The 21,819-nt window shown below is 33.2% G+C and overlaps 1 protein-coding gene across 7 annotated transcripts in view; it reads right to left on the bottom strand.

The window, feature by feature from the left end:
• Positions 1–1,229: 1,229 nt before the first annotated feature.
• LOC105348867 (short transient receptor potential channel 7) overlaps positions 1,230–21,819 on the bottom strand; it is a 39,102-nt gene continuing 18,512 nt past the window's right edge. For 4 of the 7 annotated variants that reach the window (XM_066065377.1, XM_066065381.1, XM_066065383.1 and 1 more), the window contains exons 3-17: positions 18,372–19,022; positions 16,997–17,158; positions 15,713–15,880; positions 14,533–14,794; positions 13,903–14,059; positions 13,440–13,564; positions 12,955–13,139; positions 12,565–12,683; positions 12,019–12,110; positions 11,475–11,540; positions 9,054–9,214; positions 8,169–8,375; positions 3,810–3,939; positions 2,323–2,475; positions 1,231–2,002 (exon numbers count right to left, since the gene is read on the bottom strand). In XM_066065377.1, the coding sequence (XP_065921449.1) occupies positions 1,578–2,002; positions 2,323–2,475; positions 3,810–3,939; positions 8,169–8,375; positions 9,054–9,214; positions 11,475–11,540; positions 12,019–12,110; positions 12,565–12,683; positions 12,955–13,139; positions 13,440–13,564; positions 13,903–14,059; positions 14,533–14,794; positions 15,713–15,880; positions 16,997–17,158; positions 18,372–19,022 (3,063 nt within the window). In that variant the 3' untranslated portion in view covers positions 1,231–1,577. Of the gene's footprint in view, positions 2,003–2,322; positions 2,476–3,809; positions 3,940–8,168; positions 8,376–9,053; positions 9,215–11,474; positions 11,541–12,018; positions 12,111–12,564; positions 12,684–12,954; positions 13,140–13,439; positions 13,565–13,902; positions 14,060–14,532; positions 14,795–15,712; positions 15,881–16,996; positions 17,159–18,371; positions 19,023–21,819 lie in introns of all 7 variants that reach the window. The other 3 variants (XM_066065379.1, XM_066065378.1, XM_066065380.1) reach the window with 3 other exon arrangements.

The following is a 21,819-nucleotide window of genomic DNA, read 5'->3' as shown; positions in this document are numbered from 1 at the left end:
TATTCACAAGAACGTTTTCTTTTTATATTGTATAAATGGGCATCTGGACCAATAATTTGGCCAAATGAGGGTTGCAAATACAACCTCTTTGTGTTCCACAAATATATATATACATGTATATAAAATTAAATGAAATGTATGTAATTAAAATAATAAATGTAACATTGAAATTTACAAAAAGAATACATTGCATTTCAGCATTTTGAATAAAACTGATATATAAAAAAATTGTATAAAAAGGATTGATCGATTCATTTTTTCTCAGTATGGCTTGCGTCTTATTTAGAAGAAGTCGCCATTGAAGATAAAGGACTAGTATAATATCTTTGTAACACCTGCTGAAAACACGGGAAGTCGTCGATGGATCCTTATCCCCTCCCTCACTCTCTTTGAACACAGTAGGTGTTACAAAGATGTTATACTAGTCCTTCCTTTTGGTCGGCGACCTCTTAATAAGACGGAAATCATATTTAGAAAGCAAGAGTATATATTAAGTTTTAATGAGAAAATCGGTTATGAACCCAACCCCCACCCACATACACACACACACAAAATATATTTTTTTGAATCATTGCCGGTGACTGTCTCGACATTATTGCCTAAATCGTTTAATGTATAAACAATTTGCAGTGGGCAAAAAAATGAATAAAATTTCGACCTGTCGGACGATTATTTTATCAAGAGGCCCATAGGCTACATCGCTTACTTAGGCCGCAACGTCAAGTGTCGAGCAAATCTTGCTATTCTGTGAATTCCCGCTGATTGCTTCATTTAGGACGTACTTATCAAGATTCACAATTTGCTGTATATGCATCAGGTCATGCATTAACGATATTACATGTATATCCTCTTTTTCGTAGGTAACCAATGATTTTCATACGTTGTACAACTATTGATTAAATGGATTCAGAACTACATGTAACAATTTAAACGCATTTTGTACGCGTATGAATATACTTCTTTTTAGTTATGCCTTCAAAGTGTTTCACTTTGTCACTGTTTATCTAAGTTACCGTAATGAATAATGTTAACATTCTACAAAGATGTCTTCTTCGTTGTAAAACGCAATCTAATAAATAATTGTTGTGACAACCATTTATGGTAAAATTGGGTCCTCTCATACACAATAATAATTCGCACCTGATTTTAAAAACATGCAAGGTTGTATGAATTACGAAGTCTGATATCGATAGACTCACTCAAACAAAAGGAAAAAACAGCCGTTCAATACTGGCCAATTTTTACTGCCATGTTTTATCGAAACAACATTTTTTACAATATTCTATGTAAAGTAACAAGGATCTAACAACCAATACTTCATATTTTAACAGATCACAGATTCGATATATATATATATCACTTTGCTGCTTTAAATTTTACCATTAATATAATATTCTTAGCCGAATCAATATTAACCTTTCCTCAGAATTTTGAATAATCAAATTAGAAAATAGAGTCAAATGTTGAGGGTGAATATTTTGAACACAAATTCATAAATATTCTTTATATTCAAACTTAAAAAGCTCCTTAATTTATTTAGCTGGTGAAATCCCCAACCCACCCTGTCTCTATGGAAGTCACACTTCACTTTCTTCGTCATCCTGGTGACTAGTACGCTTTTTCCCTGAAGACTTGGATACAGAATTCGAAGAGTTCATATGACTATGATTTTTATCTGGTACTGGCGTTGATGATAAGCACTTGACAAGGTCCACTATTTCACCTTGCATATTTCCAAGGGCGTGTATTATATTGAACAGCGCCTTCTGATTCTCTGTCATGACACGCCTTAAGAACTCAATATCGTCTATGATACGATTGTTCTCCTTACTATTAGCTTGAAGGTGTTGTAAGCGAACGTCTAACAGTTTCTGTGATCGTTGAATAGCATCAAGTTGTGGTATCACTAACGTTGTGGGAGGAGGAGCAACACTGCTGGACACTCTGCGCATGTTTGAACGACCGCATAACTTCCGTTTTGATCCAACTCCTGACCTGAGATCTGAAAAAAGCAGACAAAAATGCATCAGGATTTTTTTTACAGTACTACATAGCTTTATTTCATTTCTTGACGCAAGAAGGATAAGAACTCGAAGTGTTTCTTGATTTTAATGTTTACTCTGGAACTTTGCAAGCCCGTTCTTGTTGAGTATTGATGAATATCCATCAATTTAAAATATTTTTATGTTTAAGGAAATTAACATCAATTTGAAATATTTTTATGTTTAAGCAAATTAACAAATTCTGTGAAAATGACTAAAATCTAGGTTTGCCGAATAAAAATAGTCTAAAATTGTAAAAAAAAAAAAAAAAAAAATGTACTTTTATTGATAGGATGTGTGTCATCCTCATCCTCCTCGTGAATGGGCGTGGCATACGGAATTCTGCTAGGAGCGTCCGGTACTGGAGGGGGAGTGTCATTTGTCTCTACAATTTCAACATCCTCGTTCCTCAAATTAGGCACTCCATCTTTAACTAAGAGAGCATATTTAAAATGCATGAATACTTAAACACAGAGAAATATGCGAGTATTTTATACTATTTAATTGCTATCAGTTTTATAACTTTATTCGTAGTTAACGACACTTAACAGAGTGTACCGGGTTCTCCTAAAAACATACACACCAGATCACATACCTATGGTGGCGTATCTCTGCCCCTTGTGTGCAAGTTATTTTTCTTTTAAATATGTTGACATGCAAGATAAAAATGTTGACATGCAAGAAAGTTATGTCAACATGCAACATATCTATGTTGACATGCAAGAAAATTGCTATCAAACGAGAATTATAAAAAATCTCAAATATCGCCAACATGTGACATCAAATATGCTAAATGCAACTTATTTATGTCGACATGCAATTTCTTTATGTCAACATGCAACTTCGTTGTGTTCACATGCTACTTATTTATGTCAACATGCAACTTAGTTATGTTGACATGCGAGATAAATAACTAAGTTGCATGTCAACATAAATTTTTGCATGTCAACATAAATAAGTTGCATGTCAACATAAAGAAATTGCATGTTAACATAAATAAGTTGCATTTCAACATATTTATCTCGCAGGTTAACATAAATAAGTTGCATGTCGACATAAATAAGTAGCATCTAGCATATTGGATGTCTCATGTGGACGAGACTTTAGATTTTTTGAGATATTATAAAAAATTTATTTGATAGCAATTTTCTTGCATGTCAACATAGATATGTTGCATGTTGACATAACTATCTTGCATGTCAACATAATTATCTTGCATGTCGATATATTTGATAGAAAAATAACTTGCACACAAGGAGCAGAGATATGCCACCATACATATCCAGTAACTTTGAATTAATTGTTGGTTCATTGCAGATTGGTTTACCGAACACGATGTTGTCTATTTATAGATTGTTCGAGTCAGATGTTACATAGATTACTAGAGGTAATCATTATACAAGTTTCTTAACACAGTAATAAAGCTCATTCGGTCATTCAAATCTAACACTTTGCAAATTATTACGCTTTAGACCCCCCCCCCCCCCCCCCCCAAATCCCTTTGCTTACATTATGGTTCTTCATACATGAATTATAAACACATGCGCAATTTTTGTTTTTGAGCATTTACATTTACTCGGTGTTTTTTAATTACTTTGAATCAGGGATGTAATATGCTCGTTATGGATTTGGTTGAATTAGAACATTATTGTGGTAAATAATTCGCCTTTTTTGTAATTCATTTGCATCTTTTAGCTTATAAATTACGAGTTCGTCATGACAATTCCGATATATAACAATTAACTAGTAAATGTGACCCATTCGGACCTATCTCTTTTTCATCTTTGGCACGCTCCATCTTGAAGAGGTATCTTTTGACCAGCCTTTGCATGATGTCACTATAGGAGGTGTCCTCTACTTTCAGGTCAAGAGTCTTACACACCCGTTCTCTCCTTTTCTGTCAAAATAACACAATTCGTCAGGTACACGTGGAAGATTTATCTGTAAATTTTACACTTTAATCTGTAAAATTCACACTTTAAAGTGCAAAATTATTCACACTTTAATCTGTAAAATTCATACTTAAAAGTGTAAAATTCACACTTTAATCTGTAAAATTCACACTTTAAAGTGCAAAATTATTCACACTTTAATCTGTAAAATTCATACTTAAAAGTGTAAAATTCACACTTTAATCTGTAAAATTCACACTTTAAAGTGTAAAATAAAGTGTAAAATTTACACTTTAATCTGTACAATTCACACTTTAAAGTGTAAAATTCACACTTTAATCTGTAAAATTTACAGTTTAAAGTGTAACATTTACACTTTAATCTGTAAATTTTACACTTTAATCTGTAAAATTCACACTTAAATCTGTAAAATTCACACTTTAATCTGTAATTTTTATACTTTAATCAGTAAAATCCACACTTTAATCTGTAAATTTACACTTTAATCTGTAAAAATCACACATTTATCTGTAAAATACTGTGTATTCACCACATGGCTGTTTTAATTAAATGTCCGGCATTTCTTTGATCTTGCTTGGATAATAAACATTGCAATCGACAAATGAGTTCTCATTAACAGTATTAAATTTTCCAAAAACTGAAACAGTTATAATTAAATTCTCTTAGACAAAATTTATCAGTGTCACATGGCAAAAAAATGTTCAACGCTAAGGGCTTTCTATAATGAAAGCCATTTCCCTCGTCTCTTTCAATCAGATTTATATTTAAAATTTTCACAAAAACTGAAAAAAGTGATAATTTAATGGACTAAAAACTTAAATCACCCTGTCTAGAACATATTTGTTTCTGAATTTCAATATATGTTATGAATCGTCATGCATTTTATTAAGGTCTTTCTTTGTTTTTCTTCGCAGTATTGATAGACAACGAAAATAGCTATAACTAGACTTTGACCCGTGCGTGCACGGGTTGAAATTGACATTGACATTTACGAAATAGGTACATCGACACCCCGTATTATTGACATTTACATAACAAAGCTATAAGCCTACAATGATGCTATTAATTTTACTACACTTCCCTTAGTTTGAATAATCTGTGTCTCGGAAAAGGCCCTCACCACAGTTTGAATGCCTCCCATATACTCGTAATGTAGCAGACAATTGCAGAATTGCTCCGGAACGATTTATGTATATTTGTTACTGTATACAGGGAAATATTCGCCCCCTTTTTATTTTCCCCCCTTTCGTCATCGTTATCAGCTAGCAAATTTAAAACTGGGCGAATTACAATGTTCCAAGTTATCTCTTTAGTACACATCCGTGTCTGGGCGAATTTAAGACGGGGCGTAACTGTTTTGAAGTGTAGAAGGGCAAAAATAACATGGGGCGAAAATAATTCTGTATACAGTATTTAATACTTTCTCTTATAAAAAATCATTAATATATATGAACAGAATATGTATAGCAAATTTCCAAAGAAAAATTACCCGTATTTGTATTATCTTTCTGAGTTTATTCATGTAAATATGATATTGTGGAAACATAAACTAAAAATCCCTTTAGCGTGAATGTATTGCGCAAGCGCAAGATTGTAAAATCCAAAAAATCCAAATGATTTCCGGGAGTTTTTTTTTTTAGGAATTTTCGTTGATTACTAATTAGCGAAGCTTTACTGAGAACAAATAAAAACAAATTGGTAATCTTCAAGAACCAACGATGTTTAAAATATATAAAACAAAAGACAGTATTCTTCCGATTTATCGGTATTAAAGACTAAAAATTCGAGTCTATTATTTTAATATAGTAGTATAGATTTGCAATGTTTAGAAGACCGTCAAACGCGACTAATATTTTCATTTTTTAGACTGATATTTAAGAGTTTTCTCATGAACGTTTTTAGATTAAACTATGAGACTTTCAAAAATATTAAATATATGTCAAGAAGGGCGTACATAATGGAAGCCGGAAAGTCACAGGTGGAAATATATTTCATCAGGCGGCCGCCACATTATAACTGGCGGTCGCAACAAGTTAATTATCTGACGGCCGCCAAAAAATAAGGTGACCGCTTTTCTGGCGAATGCTATATAACTATATGTGGCGGCCGCCAGATAAATAAGTAGTTGTCGTCATAGCGACCGGCACTTATTTATCTGGCGGCCAGCCGGCCACCAAATAATTATATGGCGGCCGCAACATAAAATGTGGAATTATCTGTAACAATGTTTTGTGAGTGTGACTTTTTGTTCACTTTTATGCAAATACACAGTCTTCAAGCCTGTTAAATGTATATAAAACGTCAACTTTCACTAGTTTAAAGCATCAATTTTATTCATTTGTATACAGTACAATTTTATTTAATCAAGTTTTTGTAGTATGTACACAACTCAAAGTAATGAACGTACTTATACTAAATCGAGGTTTAGACAGAATGATACATAATGTTTATTCTTTGAATGATAAGTAATTCAACACTGTTTGTTACTTTTATTGTAAAATCATCAAAGAATGTGTGGAAATAAGCCGAGGCATAAAACCACTTATATCTATTTGAAAAACCCACAGTATTATTTTTCTTTTTAATATCACTGCGTATTGATGTCACTGTATTTAAGACAAAGTTTGAAATATTCACTAATTAAAATATTTCAGTCCATAATGCTTCGATCAAACCATCGGAAATGATAAATACTCTCCAATGTATGTGTATATATGAGCAAATTTTACAGGATAGTGTGTAAATTTTACATTTTAAGTGTAGATTTTACACTTTAAAGTGTGAATTTTACTGATTAAAGTGTAAATTCTACAGATTAAAGTGTAAAATTTACAGATTAAAGTGTAAAATTTACAGATTATGGAAGTGTGAATTTCACATTTTAAAGTGTAAATTTTACAGATGAAAGTGTGAATTTTACACTTTAAAGTGTAAATTTTACAGATTAAAGTGTAAATTTTACAGATTAAAGTATGAATTTTACACTTTAAAGTGTTAATTTTACAGATCAACATGTAAGATTTACAGATTAAAGTGTAAATTTTACATATTAAAGTGTAAATTTAACAGAATAAAGTGTAAATTTACTTTAAAGTGTGAATTTTACAGATTTAAGTGTGAATTTTACAGATTAAAGAGTGAGTTTTTTAAATTTTAAATTGAAAAATTTACAGATTAACGTGTAAAATTAACATATTAAAGTGTAAATTTTACAGATTGTGTGGAAAATAAAAAAAAAAGTGAAGTGCATATGTGGCACTAATACGCTTCTGTATTATGAAATTAGATGTTCAAAAAAATATTCATTGTATAAAACAAATCAAAACCAGTCATATTTGAACTCGATAAAATTATGCAAAAAGATTCAAAACCAGTCATATTTAAACTTGACACGATTGGACAAGAAGATACAGCTAACAAAAGAGACATACACAATAGAGCGATGTAAGTTGAATTGACGAAACATTTAAGGTTGTTATATTATGTATTTACTACTTTAATTTATTTTTTCTGAAGCTTACATAAGAACGAACAGGAAATTTGACCATAAGTTGAGTGAAAATTAATAAAAATCGTAACTGACGTCATCCTATTAAGTTAAAGTAGGCTAAATTGCTCCTTGATCAAATGAATATCATACTGGTGGGTATTTTTTTACTAACTTCCATGCTGTGACGTATTGTGAATTCGATAAGTCACGCGGGGTAGATGTACAGGAAAACGTACTATATAACAAGTTTTCTACCGAAACTAAAAACGCAATTTCAGATGTTATTTTTCTGCAACTGTAAAAACTATAAAAACATGCTCCTTGAATCAAAACAACATATAAAATCAATAAGAATGATAAACAACAAAGGTAATGACGTCATTGCTGACCTGTCGGGTAGGTGTTTACACGGCGCCACGTCATCTCCAATGTAGCGCCTGTGAAACACCTTTCCAACAAATTCTAATCAGCTGGATTTTCCAAGATTCGTCTTTTTCTCACTAAGAATTGCGATGAAGGATGCATGCAACTTTTTTAAAATGTGCACTGAAGAGCGCGATACCGGAAGAAATACCCCTGGTGACCCTTTTTTCTATATCGATAAGTTACCTCTATGAAATAGATAATACTGATCTTACAACATAAAAAAAACATGAAATATATGGAAACAAAAGCAAAGATTTTGCAGGTTAACCCAAAGAGTCACTAGAAAAGAAAGGCCACCTTAATAAAGGTCTGCTTTTTGTTCTTTTGGTATTCCAGCCATGACACGTCCGATATGGCCAGCAGGTCTTTACAGAACCTCCAGGCGTAGCACAAAGACTTGGGGGTAGGGATCATGTTGAAAGGTACCGGGAGGGTACTGCCCTCGTCCATATAGTTCAGCCACAGCTTCGTCCTCGCAAACTTCCATTCTACGTCACAATCAGTCTGAAGCACAAAAAAATCACAACGTTTGAGAACTGCTGGACTTTGTGACATTTAACGAAGTTTGTTAGCTTTTATAACGTTTAAGGTTGAATATTGTAAATTGTATAGCTGAATGAGGTGGATTATTGAAATAAAAATAGCAAAATAATTGATTTGTATTATAGTAATAAAGATATGCATATACAGAATGCAGGATAGAGAATTTACAACAGGATATTATGAATAATTTTGACTTTCAAAATAGTTTGCCTTTATCTTATGTTCAACTTTATAATGTTTGAAAGAATAAAATGTTATGAAAAGGGCTAGAATGCCGTGGCCATTTTTATAGAGCTCTGTATATAGATAATTGGAATTTTCTCCCACTGAAAAATGTGTATTAGTGTGCATGGTTAAGAAATCATTGCTGAATTTTAAGGATGTTCGATGGACAACAAAGTAGCCATCAGATCTACCTTAAAATTCCAGACATTAATTTTTAACCATAAACTATTATTTACATGAAGTAAAGAAAAATTCCTCATATTTTAAAATATGAGCATTTACCAAAAGGTCTTTTTCTAAAGAAGGAAAGTTTAGTAAAAAAAAAAAAAATGGCCACGACCACCGACCCATCTTAATGTAGATCCGATGGGTAAGTTCTTTCAGACACTTAAATATTTTAAAAAAAACATGTACCTGAATGTCCTCAAAGGAATGACTCATCATGGCAATTAACATGTTGATTAACACGATGATGATGACGACATGATAAAGAGCGAACAGGTACATTCCGACTTGCTCTACTATGTCTGTGCTTCTCTCCATGTTAACAGACTCAGGTGTCGGTCCCCCATACACTGAAAGGAAGGTCGTCATTTGGTCAGCCATTTCATTTCAACACACCACATATGCCCGACTTAGATCATACATAGATGGGGCTTATGTAAGAAATGCCCTGTTTAAATTGAGTGTTCGAACATTCTACACGACTACATACATGTATATGAACTAACTGATTTGATACATTGGGTGGCTTTTTTAAAAAACAAATTTATCATTCATCTCTAAATTTTAATATTAAACATTACATTCTTTATTTAACAAATATAAGTGTTTTTCAATTAGAATGAACGCGGGTCGGTATATGTGGTAACTGTTGCATTTTTTTCTCTTACTCCTGAAGTACTGATAAAAGGCTTAGATACAATTGTCACCCATGCAAAAAAAAAGAACGAAAAATAAATCATATTCAAAAAATCTGTTCCGAACACACGCACGCACGGACAGATCTCTAAGACACACAAGGCGGGCTTGGCAATTACGCTTCACACTAATTCATTCCACATAACACATTTCCTCCTGTGAAAAAAAGTTTTCAAAGAGATTTTGTTTAAAATTAATAAAAAGCACTTGCCGTTTTCCCAAAAAGGCAGGAATTAACTTCACCCGATGGGTAGTCCGACTGCTTTGATGCCTGAGAGCCTTAAGAGTTTCCCCCAAGATTTTTTATATATATATATACTAGGACGAATGTTTATAAATAGAAAAGTTATTGGCTCTTAAAGATACTTCCCTCTTTACGGATGTTTCCAATCAGGCCACCGTGACTTGAGTTAGTACTAAGTCTATTTCAAGACAAAATTGATTTTCCCAGTGACTTGTTTTAGCAATCTGCGACAGTGGCAACAAACCCCATTGACGCTTATAATTTTACATTTTGATTCTTCAATATGGAAACGTCAATATTGTTTGACGTTTTCTCTTTAGTTTCTTATATGCTGCTGTATGCTAAAGATAATAGTATTTTCGCAAGACACAAATAACTGAAATATCATTGGTTTTAATTCATTATTTGTCTATTTTAAATCCTGCTTTTTTCCCCTAAGACAAAAAGACAAAAAAGTATATATTTATAAGTGCTTCTATTCATGTCTATATACTGACATTTTATATATTTTTTTATCACATGTTTATCCCAATATACGGTGGATATCACTCATGGGATAAATTTTTGATATTCCACTGTGTGTTCTTACGCCACGTGACGTCATAGTTAATCATTACGTAGGTTTAGACGGTTGATTGACGGAGAATGAAAAAGTAAATAATTAATTCAGTTGAGGGGTGTTGAGATATAAATTTGAAACATTTAATGTTGTTTCAGTTATTTGTCATGAATTCATAAAAAAAAATGTTCGAAAATGAATGACTGTTTGTTAAACTTCAAGGAACTTTTTTTCCATGTGTAACGTTGTTGACGTGTTGTAAATAATATGTTGTGCGGCTCACAATCACAATTTTTACAGAAAAAGTTGGGATAAAAAAAATACTTGGTAAAACATGTGATAAAAAGAATCTCTCATGATTTGCGATGGTATATGATTTTTATCCAACTCGTTGTGTGTTTTCTATCCCCTCGCCAAGGCTCGGGGATAGAAAACACACAACTCGTTGGATAAAAATCATATACCATCGCAAATCATGAGAGATCCTATATCTATTTATGGATATGGTTTAACATTTACTGCACTAAACTTGGATAAATCTAAGAATGTGCTATGCGTAAAGCAGATTTTTAGAAAAGAGCAATGCTATATATTTAACTGCTCGAACTATGAACAACATATATGATAATTTAATACCTGGACTATGCAATGTTCGGATGCTTAAATGAATTAACATTTGGCGGACCTTCTATTTCACTGGGATCCTTGGCATTAAAAAATTACTTGTATCCAACCCTGCTCCTTCGTTATTTGTATCATTGCTTTATTTCTTTTGACAAAAGAAGTCATATGAGGCAATAGAAGGACTTATAACTTATAACCCTACAGTATGCATGTATTGACAGCAATTTGGATGAATAAAGTGGCCATGTTACACCCGAGTTTCTACATATCAAATTAACACAATTATGGACCCGACTCGAACTCCGTTAAATGTAGACTCTTAATATCAACTAACGATATAGGGCTCAATCAGATAGATAATTATGTCGATACGTGATTTTTATTCACATCCTTGGTCTCTTGATTTATTTTGCTGAACAAGGCAATATGTCTTGCAACTACTTGATATCTTTTAAGCAATAAACTAAGCATGCCTTTGAATATATACCTGACTCGTTGCGAATTTCTTCTGTACACATAATTTTTCCTCCGTCAATTTGTACACAACTACGCTCTGATATGGTTTGTGAGCAGCAAGATAAAAGGAATACGGAGAATGTTTATAGAACCGGATGTGGTACAATTTTTGAAAAACAAATTCATTGTAAATTACAACAATTCTCCCCCTGTTACATATTAAAGTTCTGTAGAATAATAGTACTTCTTCCAAGAAAGATGATGAAGCCATTCATTTTAAGTAAAATTACAATAAATAAAAATCAAACTAAAATCAGCTACCACGGAAGTAGCACCGACTAATCAAAAACGTTATCCTACACACACCTATACATGTATTAAAAAATAGAACCAAAAATGTGAATTTCAAATTTCAACAGAATAATTGTTAGGATACAAATACTACTGATTTGTAATTAATAAGACAAATCATTCAATAGTATAGTATATCTAGATACAAGATAAGATAGTGCTCTAGTACATTCGATCCAGACATTCTACAAATTCCCAAGTTTTGCACGTGGTGTTTGACTTACCTCCCGTGGGGCCTGGATGTCTGACGATAATGTCACTGATGCTGACCTGTCCGAACATTGACCAGAACAGACTGTAAAACGTCTGACGTAAACTGCATTGATTAAAATACAACAGACTCAAGTCATTATATGCAATCGTACTTGAGTGAGATGCATTAATAAGAGCTGCATCGATGGGAAATCGCTTTGAGAGTTTAAATGTTCGGTATTAGCGATAACCATTTTTATAGTGTAAAACCTTTCCCCCAATTATCTTATCGGAACGAAAATCTTTTCTTTTATTAACGGTTAGAGTAGAGCAATTGAGGATGAGATTGTTTTTGTCAACGAGTAGTTATGTAATTAATAAGAAACATGAATAATAACATTAGGTATGACGTCATTCTGATGTATCTACACATCTGTTTGTGAAAGATTCGGTAAATAATGCCAATAATTCAAAAACATAGATTGGTCAATGAATGGGGATTCTGAATGCTGTAATATTATGTTTTCGATAAAGAGTTTATCGGTTTATAATCATTGGTATGCTTGATAACCACCTACCCTTGGAAAGCCTCCGCGGCGTGGACATATATGGTTTTCTCGTTAAGAACCATTTTAATTCGCTGCGCACCATAGTACCAGTATAGATTATGGAGACCAACCATAAAAGCAAACAGAACCTAAAATACATAAATAATAAGAAGGCCTTGAGTTATATTTCAAGTACATACGTAATCTAAAAAATAACCTTCTTAATATACGAAGAAAATTGTTTAAAAGAACATATCATCTTGTATTGCTAAGATGCCGGTATTACGGTATAAGGGAAAGAACTGTTCCTTTTTGCTATGTTAAAGTAAGCTTCATTTGGATGTAAGGTTTAGCTTTAACTTTTGAAAGCATCTATAATTTTTATGACATACAAATCATTTTTTTTCTCAATATACACACCAGGGTAAATAAAACCATAAATCTCGTTATGTCTCCAATCATTCGCCCCAGAGAAATCTGCAGAGGTCCGAGGACCTCAAATGCAGGCATGAGGTAGGTGGTTCTTGCAAAACTTATCACATTTGCAATGGCAAACAGAACATCCGATACGATTTCTGGGTCGTTGGGCTTCCAATGAAACCGCGCTGTCAAAAAAGATAAGTGTTTTTCAATTAAATACATCACTGCTGTTCTTCAAAATGGCACGCGTCATCACATTATTAATCAAACAAAAAACTCCCACTCCTCCCCCATTCCCACCTAAAAACCTTCAATGTATACCATTATGGTTTAAATACTGGTACAATGAAATACCGGTTTAAACAAAATTTCTTTCATTGCTTAATTATGGTGTTTTCTTCCAGCTATTTTTGATCATCGGAATTTGAGAAAAAAATACCAAAATTTTTGTGTACTGGTGTTCTATTTATTTATAATAAACTTACATGCCTCCATGAAATAATTCATCGGCGCATTCCGTGTGCTCTTTATTTCGTCAAGTTTCCAGTTGAAATAGGTATAGTTCTCCTGCCAGAGGAGTTCTCGCGCCACGTGAGTACCATTAAAACACCTATAGCAAACACCACTCATTATTCAGCATAAATTCAGTACTTGAAGAATCGGTGGAAAAAATGGTAAATTGTTTGCAGTAATACAAGTGCTGTTGGGTTTTTTTTTTTTTACTGAAAACACTCATAAATGTTAATATGTTCAAGTAACCATAAAATATACCAAACCCTTAATACTTGTTTCTTCACAGAACGTGATACTCTATTTTCATTACATATACTCAATACAGTTGCAATAGTACTTTATTTTATATTAAAAATAACCAATAAAAAGGGGGCATGTTGTATGTTGTGGAGTTGTGGAGTGGTATAAATAGTCCGATTATGGCTGAAATCTGACCTGTCGGCCTGAGATATCTTGTACTCTGTGAAGAAGCGCAGAACATAGGAAGCTAGGTACATGGACAGTACGCTGAAGTCGATCAGCTTCTGGTAGACCGTGATATACGCCCTCAGACCTATGCTGTACAGTTGTTTACACTCTATCCACAACAATCCTGTAAACCAACATCAATTTCATGACATTTTTTGCATTCTTTCTTTTTTCTAGAGAAAAGTACATTGGGATTCAGTTAAGCTCTTCTCTTGAGATAAGTTTAATTGGTGACAAATTCAATACCCATCTGTAGCAAAGAGAGACATAACGTCATTATGGTAATAATAATATTTAAATGAAAGAAGGGATCGTCTGGGTTGCTTATCTAGTTGTTTATTATTCTATATATTTTAAAAAGTGTTTTACTGTTCAATACATTGTCCTGGTGATTACTTTTTCTTATATATAACTTGGGAAATAAACTTTTGCGAATATCATACTTTGAAAAATGAAAAAAAAAATTAAATCACGATCTCATTTTCTTAAATTGGTTATGGGAAAAAGTTGTATTATTCTATGGTAGTTACATCAGTATTTCAAGGCAAATTTTCTTCATGCACACAGAACAATGAAAAATATTGCATGAATATGTACCTAGAATCCAAAATACAATACACAGTTGAACATGGGTTAACAAGGTATTTGCAGGCCTCAGAGTTTCCTTTAATAAACTCTGTATTTTTTCATCTTTGGTTAGAGATTCGAATGTTGGGTTGTGTATATCAAATGTGGTTGTTATGGTGACGCCGCTCTCCGTCAGTCGAAATGTTGCAGCAGCCAATAAAATGAGGAAACATATATGTGACGTGGCATGTGTGATGAACTTTGTCACAGGACAGCGCATTACCTCCCCTGGCTGCAAAAAAGGATACGCAGAAACTTTCATTTTCTTAAAATTAGAAGGATTTGTTAGAACAAAATCGTTTCAAAAAATTTAATTCTTGTTGTACATGTAATACGCAATTTGATTGGCTTATTGTCAAAATACATCTTTGTCCCCACGTTAAAATATAACGTTTTTTCATAACTAACTTGACGTAATATTTAAACATTTAAAAAATCTTATATCATTTAATAGAGCATTTTTAAATACCATTACTAATTTTTGTTTTATAAAAAAGAAAAAGGAAATGGGGATGTTTGATTATAAGATAACATAATTTTTTAAAGTATTTTTTGGACATCCGCTTTTTGGCCGTGAAGTTTAAGCTTCTCTTTGGATGAAAAATCAGACAATTAAAGGAGCATTCACGGATATTTTAGTTCACATAAAATATCGATATTTCGAATCACTATTCCCTCGTACGTAAACATAAAAATGATGTATTATGTGATTTATCCGACTGCCCCCGCCACACAGACACCGGAGTTAATTCATCAACAAGTCGGCCACTCTGCCTGTCATATTATATCTGATTGGCCACGTCTGATGGGATCTCTCAGTGCCAAATATTACTGGCCGCTTTCTTACTTTTCAACAGATCGTTGGGCAAATTGTGTTTTGTAAGCATATGCGGATATAACGTATTTCCTGAGTGAATATTTATTTTGGTGTTTGACAGTCAACTTGTGTGCAACTCCTACCCCCCCCCCCCCCCCGTTTCGTATTGTCTTTCGATGATTCCCATCCCAGAATCTTTATTTCGCTTAGCTACTGAAAATAATGACATGCTACTTTTTACATTAAAAAAATGGTCAAATAAAAATATTTCAAACTCGTGGGATCGATTACAAAATGTGAATTTGAAATCGAGATCAAAATATAAGTACCTACTTTCGTGTTTGGAAAAATGATGTATGCGACACATAGAAACGGAATACATGGAAGAAAAAGAAGGATGAAGGCAAGTTGTTTCCACAGACTGAGAGACTGAAGGAAGCTCATCTCTGACCCGTACCAGAGAGTCGTCATGTGCTGCTGGCAGTTAGGGTGGGCCACGAACTGTAGAGAAACCCAACCACAAGTACAATCAAATTATTGCCTTACTTCTTTGTCAACAGATAAAAATAGTTTTTATAATAATTTTAAGAGTCCTTACACCATTATCTTTATCTGTAGTATTTTTTATCTCTTTTATATCTCTCTTATTTTTGGAACGAAACGGACAAAATTAGAAATCCAATCTAAATTTCAAAATTAGAAATATGATTCAAATATTTATTGCAGAATAAAGATAATTCCATTTTTTTTTAAAGTATCTTTGTATTATATGCATGATTTTTGGGTGTTTTTTTTTTCAATTATATCATACCAGTAGTTTATTGTTCTCGAAATTAGACACTACGTTGCAAATGTCAAATTTACCCCGGGACAGGATATGACGTCAGTAACAGAAGTAATGTCAAAATAAATGAATTAAAAGAGCCATTTCTATCGTCCACCGAAATAGATAACCACAAAACATGGATCAGACAAAGACTTCGGTGATAAATGATTTCGAACGATGTCAGCGACCTCTATATAGTCTGTACATTACACAATATTCTTCCTAACTTGAATAACGCTCAAAACGCCTTAGATTCAATCAACGGGCAACCAAATGAATTGTTGATATACTTCCTTTTCAACCAATAACAGCAGCTAACTTTATTAACTTCAAAGCAACATGTTCGCGGTAAATGATCGCCCCTTTTCTGTAAAGTGTGCCTCGTCGATCAATGTCTGTTCAATGCGCAAAAGACAGGACCTATTTGACCCCCGAACATAAATCTCTATAGCTTTCATGTTAAGGTTCTATCAAAAGCTAATCGAAATATGAGTAAACCTGAAATATTCACTAGTCGCAACTTATCAAAAAGATATGACCGGCCGATTCAAATATTGGTGTGATCTATCTTTTTCCCATTTGAAAAAGAGAGCTTCTTTCAATTGAAAAGTTCAAAGTAACTTAAATTCTCAACCAAATAAATTGACAAAAAGACATATGGACTTGATAACAATGCAAAACACTTTTAAATGTAGTCGGGCTTTAGACAACGTGCGTAAAAGTATTTTCCAGTGATATATTCTTAGTAAACATTGAAACATTCAGGTAAACAACAATCACTTATTCATCACCTTCTTTTCCTGATATCGGATGGCCATTTTAAGTCGGGCTAGAGGTTCCCCGCAGCCGGTACCCTCACTCACCACCGCCTCAACTTCCTGCGTACCTCGACAGAGATCAATCAATTCACAGGCGAAGTTCATACACTGTTCCAGCAGTGCCAGGTATTCGCTCTGAAAAGCACTGTACCTGATACAATATTGCAACCGAGCGCATGTTCATTGAGTTAACGGTCCACAAATGTCATTTTTAAAGCTTTAAAATTTGTTTTTGTATCTTCAAAGACTAATATACATGATACATGTGTATATTTCTATAATCGTACACCTGTGATGACATAGCTCCAAATAAACTAGATTTTTAGAAATAGTAACTAAAGCTAAATTCAGCAATAGAAGTCTCCTTTATTCACGTTTTGCATTATAAAAAAAAATGCATGAAAATGAGCTAAAACAATAGAGAGTATATCATTTACTATGATCCCGAAGTAAACGGCGACAAATTTAACAGTGAGTTGCAAAGTGTAGTATATAAATATGGTGGATGCTTCATTTCCATTGTAAAATGGTCAGTTAACTCACCACGCCATTTGCTTTTTATCATAAGAACAACATGGTAAAATATAGCGGAGTGCAACAAAGTTAAACAAGAAATATGCCATGTACTATTTTCATATTGTCACAAGTATGTGTATTGTTCACTATGCATATTGGAGTAGCGGACCTGCTCAGAGCAAACTACCAAAAAAAAAATTGAATTTAGCAAAGCCAATAAATCCACACGCCTTAGGGGTATCTTTTTTATAGGTTAGTGATATTTAAAGTTGATACAGAATCAAGTGGGATATGGGGTATGTTCTCTTTATGGAGCAGTACTGGAAGGAAAATTGAATTAGAAATTATATCCAACATCTTCAAATAGAGTCAGATGTTTATTATCTTTGAACAGGACATCAAGATTTGTAACTGTACTTTAATATATGACTTTGTTTTTTCTAAAAATGCGCAATGGTTTTTTGTATGTTCTCTCTGATCAAGCAGATTCTGTTTTGTACGTGGGTCTCATCTGTTATAACACAGAAAAGTATTGTTCAGGTGTTATAAATAAAAGTTACAGAATGGGTTTCCTATAAATTATTTGACAATTCGGAAAAGCTTGTGGCTCCTCGTTGTCTGTTTTAACTCGGTTTTTTCACCACAGAAAAAAAACCCGACGTCGAACCCAGGTGTTTTTACTCTGTTTTTTTTTTTTTACTAATCTGATTTGAGGATTTTATTCATTATAAATTCTATGGGTTTTTTTTTCATACATATCGTTCAAGGCCAAATTCAAAATACAAGCAAAAACAAAAATCGTTTTTGAAGTTTGTTAGGAAAAGTCCCTCACCTTAAATTCCTTTTCCACTTCTGCTAATTTCATCATTTCCTGTCGAAGTTCAAAGGTAGTCATGATAGGGTCGGGGCTTGATAGCGCCATGTACGCTGGGCTAGCAAGTGCCCGATATGCATTCAAGCGAGACCGCGATCTCTTTAAAGCATCATAGTTCTGTTTTGTTGCGCAGTCTGTGCACGCACATGATATGCAATGTGGTTTTTCAATTTTGTGATTCCTGGACAAAAACATTTGAACAATTTCATGGTTATTATAATGAGCAGCTAAAATCAAAGGTGTAATGTCGGGAGGAAATTGACTTTTCTCTTCTGTCCTGAAAAATGCCTCAGTTACTCCGAAACTTTTGAACCTATCCTCACCCGCCATGAAGTTTGGGTGTTCAATAATTAGTTTAACGATTTTCGTTGCGCCTTTACTAATTGCATGTAGCAGAGCCTCCTCTATACAGTTAAAGTTCAGGTTGTCGATTAGAATCTCAATAACCCCAATTTTTTCGCTGTCTATTGCGAGGTGTAGAGCGTTCCTCCCCATGTAATCCACACAGTTAACGTTCAGGGCCCCGTCCGGTTCCTCCAAAGACTGGCGAACAATGCCCACGTCCCCCATGGAGGCTGCATTCAGGTACACTCTCTCCTCGTCTGTAAGCTACAGAAAATGGAGCATGCAACAAACAATTTCAGTGAACACGAGGATATGAAACCAAATGCTTAGCTGAAACATTCCATGAAATATAATTATTCCAGCAGAGCAATTGTAGATTGAATTTCCTTGATTACTGGAAAAATGTTTGTTGTTTATAATTGCTGTATGATTTTTTTAAAAGTAAGTTTTATACTGAAATGTAATTGCGTTTATGGAGTTATGAACAACACTGATATCGATGGTTGTGTCATGTTGTAAATTTTGAATTTACTGGGTGGCAGTAAATATAAAATTTACAACATGACAACTTAAATTTTGTATTTACTGCCACCCGGTAAATTCAAAATTTACAACATGACAGTTGTAAGAAGTAAAGAGCGCGAATTCAAAAGGTATGCAAACATTTCTTAATGTATATAATATATTAATGTCATAGATTTTTTTGATGGGTTTTTTATTCCTATTCTTTGGATTTTCTTATGGTAAAATGTTTATTTCTTTTTTTATATTGCTAGAGACGATCTTTCAAGACAACATAAAAATATGTAAAGGTAATGGTGAAAATTTTGTCGAACGGTCGAGAATTCAAATCATTTTGGAAGATTGAAAGACATTAAAAATGTGAAGCTTGTGATTTCTTTGCTATCGTCTATTTATCCTCGTATGTTACTAATCGTTTTATTTGTTAGGTAATATGCACAAATTCATAAATTTATCTCTTGTCAACATGGTTTTCTGCCTCGAAAGCATAATGCTACACAGAGGTTATTCATCTATGCTTATCAAGATATACTTCGGGCGATATATGAATGCCAAGAATTCCTTACCCTTGTTCTAACGCCCTCTGTCATTAGTTTTTTACTCCGAAGAATTAGTGTCCTTTTAAAAATTTCATCTTTAAAGCTATCTTTGGTATTATTATTTATTATCACCAAATATCTCAAAAATAAAGCGACAGGGAAATAACACTCGAAGAAAATATTGCACGTATCCCCCCCAAAATGGAAATAGTCAGAAAACAAACATATGTGGTTTTGTGGTGCTTGACTAGATTTAACATAATAAACAAATTGCAAACACAAAAATGTTTCATGCAGAAGACGGACCGATTTGTTTTGTTTTGTTTTGTTTGGTTTGTTTGCGCATTTTGGGGATTTGGTGTTGTCTCCTTGTTTGTTTTTTCCCCTCTTTTTGTGATGTATGAGAAACTTAATTTACAGTATGAATACCCCTCAGTGTGACTTTGATTTATAAAAAAAACGGTCTTGGATCTTCCATTGTTTTTTTCCCCATGTTTATGATATAACAAATGTAGACGTTTTATAGCAAATAGAAATTAGAATCCTGTTTAACTCATGCTGTAGGATCAATAACAGCGAGGGTTCTATATAATACTAGTAGTCATTTCATAGCTTTTTTGTCCATTTGTTTGATAAATGTAGTGTTCAAATTTGCAGACGAAAGAAAGTATCATTTTTTGCAAAAACTGTTATTATTCTGAACACACCAGTGTACAGGACTTAGAATTTCTCATTTATCCATCCCAAATTAAATCAAACGTCACTAGGTTGTCAATAAAACGGGTTTTAGGCTTCTTGTTTTTCTTCTTGGTTTAATATGAAATTGTTAGTATAGTAAAAACGAACACATAATTTCTTTTAACCAAAGAGTTGCGACGACTGTTTCGTAGTTTTTACCCACCTACAAGACCGATGCATGTGCCATAGGATCTTTGAGTGTGCATGGGGATACTATTTAAATTGTTAACCATATGATTGTTGGTGAGGTAATCAAATCAAAGCAAACATGTTATGCATAAACTGATTTGTAAAAAAAATCTATTTAACTCGAAAAGTTTTCAAAAACAAACATTCATTTAGTATTATTCAATTTATTAACTTAACCTTTCATTTAACCTTTTATTTACGGAAACCAAATTTGTCAACACTTTGAAAATTGGTCAAACTCGTCCACTCAAAGTATAATTAAACATGTCTGTATGAAAGTCAGCGAGTCAATTTTGATTTCTACTTTGAATAGAAATATATAATGATTGTTCTTGCCAAGCAATGCAGGCAGAGACATTTACAATTAAGTAAAGGTCACTTGCGATGACATTTTAAAAAGAAATTCGTTAGAAAAAGAGATCTTTTTCTACGGTCTTCAAAATATATCAAATCCCTATTTTGAAAAGTTTTCGAACAATCAAAACTGTTTACATGCCAATTCCTCATTTATGATCACAATCCTGTATATCATTATAATTGCGTATCCGGAGTTTGCATAGAGGAGATGTTGGTGAGAGTGAGGATACCAGCTTTCCACCTGTTATCTACCCGAAAGTTCAATGACAAAGTATTTAACCTTTCAAATTTTTCAAAATTAGAACGTTAATAACACGTTCAAATAACTGCTGGTAAAACGTCATATACCCAATGTGGGATGCAAACGTGTTAATTCCGATTTCGAGCACCACTTAATATTTAAAATGACGCAAGCTACTGATTTGTTCACGAACTCTGTGGTTTCATCATTTTTCTTTGAGCACCTGCTTTATCGGATTTCGTCTTATAGTCAATTAAAGAAATCAAATGTTCAAAAAAGCATTGAAAATTGTGTATTTGTACAGCCATTTACCACAATTAACCATAGTTTGTAACTGTGCTTTAATTTCTAAATTGATGCCTATAAATAATGTTGAAACCACAGTTTTCCCAAAATATTCCCACGACACACGATCTATAATACATACTACAAGTGTATATTTTTAGATTTTCAGGGCTAGAAATAACTATGTATT

The sequence above is a fragment of the Magallana gigas genome, chromosome 7, assembly GCF_963853765.1.
Source record: "Magallana gigas chromosome 7, xbMagGiga1.1, whole genome shotgun sequence".
Taxonomy (NCBI): Eukaryota; Metazoa; Mollusca; class Bivalvia; order Ostreida; family Ostreidae; genus Magallana; species Magallana gigas.
This window is presented reverse-complemented; position numbering and strand designations above follow the sequence as displayed.